Source organism: Ranitomeya variabilis, chromosome 4 (genome assembly GCF_051348905.1).
Source record: "Ranitomeya variabilis isolate aRanVar5 chromosome 4, aRanVar5.hap1, whole genome shotgun sequence".
Classification (NCBI taxonomy): Eukaryota; Metazoa; Chordata; class Amphibia; order Anura; family Dendrobatidae; genus Ranitomeya; species Ranitomeya variabilis.
In genome coordinates, this window is record NC_135235.1 from 600,111,881 (window position 1) to 600,119,971 (window position 8,091).

General features: G+C 45.6%; 1 protein-coding gene across 2 annotated transcripts; it reads left to right on the plus strand.

Annotated features, from left to right (window-relative positions):
- Positions 1 to 588: 588 nt before the first annotated feature.
- SNAI1 (snail family transcriptional repressor 1) lies at positions 589 to 2,970 on the plus strand. Of its 2 annotated transcripts, none has more exons than XM_077253235.1 (3): positions 589 to 743; positions 876 to 1,397; positions 1,980 to 2,970. In XM_077253235.1, the coding sequence occupies exons 1-3, from the start codon at positions 665 to 667 to the stop codon at positions 2,159 to 2,161; spliced, it is 783 nt and encodes a 260-aa protein (XP_077109350.1). In that variant the 5' UTR covers positions 589 to 664; the 3' UTR covers positions 2,162 to 2,970. The 2 variants fall into 2 exon arrangements, with proteins under 2 accessions (XP_077109350.1, XP_077109349.1); XM_077253234.1 differs by having other exon boundaries at positions 2,054 to 2,970.
- The last annotated feature ends 5,121 nt before the right edge of the window (positions 2,971 to 8,091 follow it).

Genomic DNA, 8,091 nt, shown 5'->3' on the forward strand with positions numbered 1-8,091 from the left:
TGATGGTGCTGTGATCACATGTACAGGTGGCTGATCAGGGATGATCAGGGATGATGGTTCTGTGATCGCATGTACAGGTGGCTGATCAGGGATGATGGTGCTGTGATATGTACAGGTGGCTGATCAGGGATGATGGTGCTGTGATCGCTTGTACAGGTGGCTGATCAGGGATGATGGTGCTGTCACTGCATGTACAGGTGGCTGATCAGGGATGATGGTGCTGTGATCGCATGTACAGGTGGCTGATCAGAGATGATGGTGCTGTGATCGCATGTACAGGTGGCTGATCAGGGATGATGGTGCTGTGATATATACAGGTGGCTGATCAGGGATGATGGTGCTGTGATCGCATGTACAGGTGGCTGATCAGGGATGATGGTGCTCGGTCATATCCTCAGGCAGACATGAAGTTATGTTCTTCATGTCTTTCATGTTCTTCAGTTTCTCTCCTTTTCTACAGGGGAGAAGTTTCGCCGGAATCCTCAGCTGCAGGCACCTGCTGGAGAGGGCGTGTCCGGCACGCCCCCTGCTGGCTGATTGGCGGAGAGCTGACAATGCCTGTGACGTGGGCGGTCCCGGGCCGCAGGCAGCATATTAGGCGGCGCAGCGCTGAACAGGACAGTGCCTTCCCCGCTGCCAGCGCTGACAACCTGCAGCCGCCACCATGCCCCGATCATTCCTGGTCAAGAAACACTTCTCTGCCACCAAGAAGCCCAACTACAGCGAGCTAGAGAGCCAGACAGGTAAGGAGCAGTCTGCAGCCCTAAGAGGGACCACAACCCCCAGCATGCCTGTGTCGGGGATGCTGAGCACTGCTGAGTGCATGTCTGGTCATGGTGTGGATCTGATGTTCCTGTGCTTCTTCTCTCTTGCAGTCTACATCTCCCCCTTCCTGTATGACAAGTTCTCCATCCCTGTGATCCCCCAGCCTGAGATCCTGGGCACAGGAGCTTACTTCCCCCCTCTGGTCTGGGATACTGGTTTACTGACCACCTTCTTCACCGCTGAGCCCGACTACAGCCAATCTCCCATCTCCACATCCGGCAGCGACGACTCCAAACCCCTGGACCTCACCTCCTTCTCCAGCGAAGATGACGAGGGGAAGACTTCGGACCCCCCTAGTCCTGCCTCGTCCGCCACAGAAGCCGAGAAGTTCCACTGTAACCAGTGCAGCAAGTCTTACTCCACCTTTGCCGGACTCTCTAAGCACAAGCAGCTGCACTGCGACTCGCAGACCCGAAAGTCTTTCAGCTGCAAATACTGTGAGAAGGAATACGTCAGTTTAGGGGCCCTAAAGATGCACATCAGGAGCCACACGCTGCCCTGCGTCTGCAAGATCTGCGGGAAGGCCTTCTCCAGACCCTGGCTGCTGCAGGGACACATCAGGACGCACACAGGTAAGGCCCTGCTCCAGACTGGGGGTTAGACTCCGTGCACACGGTCAGTATCTGTAAGCCAAAGCCAGGAGTGGGTGATAATACAGAAGTGGTGGTGGGTTTCTATTCTACTTTTCCTCTCCTGGTTTTGCCTTGTGAATGGGGCTTTATAATAAATGTTGCCCCGTCAGGATCAGATCCTTGCATCTCTGGTGACTTTGTGGATCTCTAGTCCTGGTGGCTTCAGGATGACCAACGCTGGTTACTGGCTGCTATAAGTGTGTGGTGGCACCTGTTGGTAGAGTTGTGGGGAGGCCGGTGTCCCCCTCGGACCCTCCAGCTGCCTGTGGCCCGGCACAGGGTTCCTCCTGATTGTTGTGCCTTGCATGGCTTTGATTCCGCACCCTCTTCATGTGCTAAAGACATTAATTGTCCGGGGTAAATGCCCGGTAGACGCTGCACATTAGCATTTTATACAAAGGATGAATGACTATGTAATGAGGCATTTTGCTGCACGCCCCAGACACCCACTTTGTGCACATGTACCTTTTCCTAATTTTCTGGTCATCCATTTAATTCTATTCTTCTTTTCCTTGTGACCAGGTGAGAAACCATTTTCCTGCACGCATTGTAACCGGGCGTTCGCCGACCGCTCTAATCTCCGCGCTCATCTGCAGACCCATTCCGATGTGAAGAAGTACCAGTGCCGGACCTGCTCCAGGACTTTCTCCCGTATGTCCCTCCTTCACAAGCACGAGGAATCGGGCTGCTCCGGGAACCATTGACCGCTTCTTATTTTCTGTACAAGAGACTGTTACATGAAGGGTTATCCCAAAATGTCAAGTGCCTTGTCCGAGTGCAGCGGGCGCGACCCGTGGGGTATCTATGACCCTTATATAATGCTCTTAGGTGCTGAAATGAGCTGACGGTGGTCCAGAGCCTTATTGCCATATCGGGGGGACACCTGCTCCACTGTGACTGGTTCTCAAAAAAACCCCAAATTTTCTTCCTTTTTTTTACGGAAGCAGAAAAGGGCTATTTCCTCTAATTTTTGATGAAGGATGGAGTCAAAGTGTTAAATGCATTCATATTTTTTGTGACTGTATATAGATTCCTCTAAGCCGAGAAGGTGTTCCATGCGGCGCTGATCTCCCACTTCCAGGCAGCTGTTCCTCCGCAGCACAATGACTGCAGCGCTGACAATGATCAGGAAAGCGCGAGCCGCTCGCGGTCACCAAACAACAATTGTGTTTCCAGAGCTCTCCAGCACCTGTTAATTCCACTCTTAAACAACTGCCTTTCATGAGCTCTCGCATTAATAGCCAGCAGTTGTCAGCCGATACAATGGCTGCTTGTGAATGCCGGCCCACGGACAGGTGGATGCCAAAAAACGTGTTATTTATATGCAGGAAAAAAAAATGGTGTCAATTCTGTTCATGCTCTTTTTTCCCATTTTTCTACATAATCCGCGCAGATGAATGTTTACATTTCGATGGTACACTGGTATTTATATTTTTTTATCTTCCACATTTTGTACTGATGAAACTTTTATAATTAAACACAATTTATTTGATATGAAATAAAAAAAACAAAACTCTAATTTATAAAACTTTTGGTTTGGGTATTTCTCTTTTTTTTTTTTTTTGGGTGGTTTTGGATCCAGTGTTTAAAGGTGTTTAAGGTTTCAAAAAACTCACGTGTGTGTCGGGTTTTTTTTTTTTTTTCTTTATATTGCTCACCTATACAGTGCCATATCATATTCCACGTTATAGAAATTGTCATCACTGTCCCCTTTGGGGATAACAATCTAAATTCCTTATCTTTGGAGGGGAGGAGAACGTACAAACTCCTTGCAGATGTCGTCCTTGGTGGGATTCGAGCCCAGGAAGATCCCAGAGCTGCAGTGCTAACCACTGAGCCACCATACAGTGCTAACCACTGAGCCACCATACAGTGCTAACCACTGAGCCACCTTGCTGTCTTTTGATACATATGACCTATTGCAGCTACAGTGCAATTATCTAGGAACTGTCATATCTTTCTTTACAATAAGAAGTATACGGGGCATGCTGTGATTTTTAGTCCTACGGCAGCTGGAAAAGGAACACAGGTTGCCAAGACTTGTAGCATAAAACAATCGAAACCTTATATTAGGAAATCCTGCAGAACAATATCTGGTGAGCACTTGGTGCCAGTAGGAAACACCTGTCAGTGTTAGTTTCCATTTCACGTTCGGTGGCAGGTGGTGCGGCCGAGCAGAATTCCGAGTCTCTTATCAGTGGGTAACGCCAGGGCTAAGTGGTGACAGTGATACCTGGGACACAATTTTTATTTTATTTTTTTTTTTGCATGAAAAAGAACTGCATTATTAGTAAGGCAGAAACATTAGTAAGATAGACTCACTGATGTCACAATACAACTATGTGATCTTCATGCCATGATTGTCAGGTAGCTCCAGGGTTAAGTGACATGAAACAAAAAAGACCCCATAATGCTGATAGTAATGGTCATTTCCCAGCCTTTGTCATTAGTCTATATGGGGAGGGGGGTCACCTTATCTCCCTCTGGAAGCATGGCTCATATAATATACGTCATATTCATACACTCGCCTCCGCCGGATGTCTAACCCCTTCCATCCACTCCAAATTGTTTTATAGTTTTACAACCTTTCAAAACTTTTTGTCTCTCCATTTGAATCCACATACATAAAGATGTAAGACCCCATTGATATGTGACCCCTTGAGGTGGTAAAACGCTGGACAATTGCCTTTGTCTGTTGCTGTATATCCTTTTATTTTGCCAAAGTGGTATCAACACAGGCCCTGCTGACCTGGGGGTCATTTGCTTCTGGGCAGGTTTCTTTAAATGGTAAGTCTTTTTTTTTTTTTTTGCAGTAATCTAGATTTAGCTGAAAGCTATTGTATGACCAGATCTGTCACCTGAAAGGATTGATGGTGAATAGAACAAGATGTTCTGCAGCAGCTGAGAACCTTTGGCTTGAGTGGAAGTAACTGGCATTTTCATTCTTGGATTATATAGATAAAATATTCCCAATCCCCCGATATATTAAGCATTGTCTAGCCCCCGGCATCCTGCTGGTCTGGAGCTGATCGGTGATGGGGGCACGTCACTCTCTGTACGGGGCCTTAGGCTTTGCTGGGTCTTGTATTCCCCTTGCAGCTTAACAGCAGAGTGCAGAAAAGTTAATTGGTCACTGAAAATACCTTGTTCATCGCCTCCAGCCGGAGTTCAAGGAATTCTTGGGATAGATAAAGGTTTTATTGGAGAAGGTATTTACTCCTTAAAGACAAATTAAAAAACCCGTGTAATCTAAACAACAAAATAATAAATAATCATAAAATGCTTTATCCAAAACAAGTGCAGAGAACAGCCATGACACACTGGCACTTGGGGTACAGGACAATGACCCTGATACTTGGGTACAAGACAATGACACTGGGGTACAGGTTAATGATACTCTGACACTTGGGGTACAGGACAATGACACTTGGGGTACAAGACAATGGCACTGACACTTGGGGTACAGGACAATGACACTGATACTTGGGTACAGGTTAATGACACATTGACACTTGGGGTACAGGACAATGACACTGATACTTGGGTACAAGACAATGACACTGACACTTGGGTACAGGTTAGTGGCACACACTTGGGGTACAAGACAATGGCACTGACACTTGGGTACAGGTTAGTGACACACTTGGGGTACAGGACAATGACACTGACACTTGGGTACAAGTTAATGACAGACTGACGTTTGGGTCACAGGACAATGACACTGACAGTTGGGTACAGGTTAATGACACACTGACACTTGGGGTACAGGACAATGACACTGATACTTGGGTACAAGACAATGACACTGGGGTACAGGTTAATGATACACTGACACTTGGGGTACAGGACAATGACACTTGGGGTACAATACAATGGCACTGACACTTGGGTACAGGTTAATGACACACTGACACTTGGGGTACAGGACAATGACACTGACACTTGGGGTACAAGACAATGGCACTGACACTTGAGTACAGGTTAATGACACACTGACACTTGGGGTACAGGACAATGACAATGACACTTGGGGTACAAGACAATGACACTGATACTTGGGTACAAGACAATGACACTGGGGTACAGGTTAATGACACACTGACACTTGGGGTACAGGACAATGACACTGACACTTGGGTACAGGTTAATGACACTGATACTTGGGGTACAGGACAATGACAATGACACTTGGGGTACAAGACAATGGCACTGACACTTGGGGTACAAGACAATGACACTGATACTTGGGTACAAGACAATGACACTGATACTTGGGTACAGGTTAATGACACACTGGCACTTGGGGTAAAGGACAATGACACTGACACTTAGGGTACAAGACAATGGCACTGACACTTGGGTACAGGTTAATGACACACTGACACTTGGGGTACAAGACAATGACACTGACACTTGGGTACAGGTTAATGACACACTGACACTTGGGGTACAAGACAATGGGGAAGGTGGAGATTCATTCGGGATATCACATATTCACATCAAAAACCTCTGCAAGAATTCTTAGAATAAGCTTCCACTCATTTCAGTGGGAAAACTCACACTGTTGTGACCAAAACTTTTCAGAGTGACATAAATTTTGTTTTTCACAAACTTTGATGCTTCAGTTTTTATATGGGGAATTTACATTAACCCTAGAATGTTATGAAGAATGATCAGATGAATTGCAAAAAATGCTGTAATTCCTTCCTTGATCACAATTGATCAAGTTAGTTTCTGATTATAGGAGCAGACTGCTTACTTTAAAAGGAAACTGGTGCTTGAAATGATTGTCTTCTTCTGCTAACCATGGTTTCCTCCAAGGAAAAACATGCAGTCATCATTGCTTTGGATTAAAAAGGCTTTACAGGCAAGGACATTGCTGGTTGTAAGATTGCCCCTAAATCAGCCATTTATTGGATCATCAAAAACTCCGGAGAGGCTCAATTGCTCTGAAGTTATAATTAAGTGGATCAGTGAACAAAACATCTTTGTATGAACTTGATGAATTTAGCAGTAAAAGTTTTAACACTTATGAAATGCTGATAATTGTACTTCAGTTACCAGAGAGCACTGAAGCAGCAATCTGTGTGAAAACAAAATTTGGTTTAGTCTTAAAACTTTTTGCCACAACTGTATAGTGCAAACGATGGAAAAAGAAGCAACGTGTCAATCCTTGAAGCACGTTGATGCAGAAAAAAATGCCCCAATCACAAAATATGCATTAAAAAAATAGTTTTACCTAGAAATATATCAAGATGCCACGCTCGAGTCGGGAGAGCCTCCGGCCAGTCCATGCATTGGTCCAATTTACACGGATGTCTGATTGCCCCTAAGGGCTCATACTCACCAGTGAGAAACTCGGATGAGTCTCGCATGTTAATACCCGGCGCTGCACCCGGCACTTAGATCGGAGCATGCGGCCACATAGGAATACATGCAGCCGCACGCTCCGCTCCTGAGTGCCGGCAGCAGCGCCGGGTATTAACATGCTAGACTCATCCGAGTTTCTCGCAGGTGAGTATGAGCCCTTAAGATAGGTATCAGATCCTGGGTGTCTGACACTTGACAATGCATCCGATCACTTGTTACCAGTGTTCGCATTGGTGTACAAAGTGCACGGAGCCGAAGCAGCACAGCTCCGCACAATGTGTAATGGCTGTTCCCATGTAAGTCTATAGAAGCTGAGCTGCAGCACCTGAGAATGACCACAACACAGAGTGCGGAGCTGCGCTTTTCCAGCACTAGACACTGTTCACATCCAGAGCTGCAAACAGGTGATTGGTGGGGGTGACAGGTATAGGACCCTATCAATCAGATATTGATAGCCTATAGATCATCAATTTCTTCGTAGTGGATAACAGCATTTTATCTTCCAGCGTTTGGGACCTTTTTTGCCCTGAGCCTTGATTAAGGACCCCTGTATGCATTTTGTTCTGCAGTGATGAGTGCAGGGTATGACTTTAGGCCTCTCCACCACGTCTTGCCAGCCTAATGCCAATAGACCTTAAATATCCATAATTACTTGTTTCTAAATCGCTTTACTCTTGAGCAGACCACAAGCATGCGTTACATATGTACCGAGCCCCGCAGAACATGAAAAATCACTTGATTTCTATCTTGAATGTTTTGGATCTATTTCTAAGAAAACATGAATATATTTTGAGGGTTTCTGCGCTCAGAAGTAAATTCAAGCTAACTGATGTTTCCTTGTTTTTCTAATTGGCGAGTCATTATTATTTGGCACGATCACATTCACATGTTGATTTATTTAGAATCTTACTTCCATGCATTCCCTGCATAAAACATGAGGATCGTTGGACAGATCTGCCCCAAACTTTCAACAAGGCAGTATTTTATAAAACCAGGATTTGATAGAGAGATGTAGTGATTAACGGAATAATCAAAAAGGAATCCAAACACGGAAAGCCACAAACAAAAGCGTTCAATTATCATCACCGGTACTTTACAGTATAGGAAGTTTTTTTTCCTGACGAACGAGTGTCCTCAGATAAGGTGTAATCCCAGCATGTTCGGGTGCTAACCGAGTGTTTTCGGAGTGCTCGAAAAATATGTTCGAGCCCCTGCGGCTGCATGTCTCGCTGCTGTTAGACAGCTGTAACACATACAGATATTA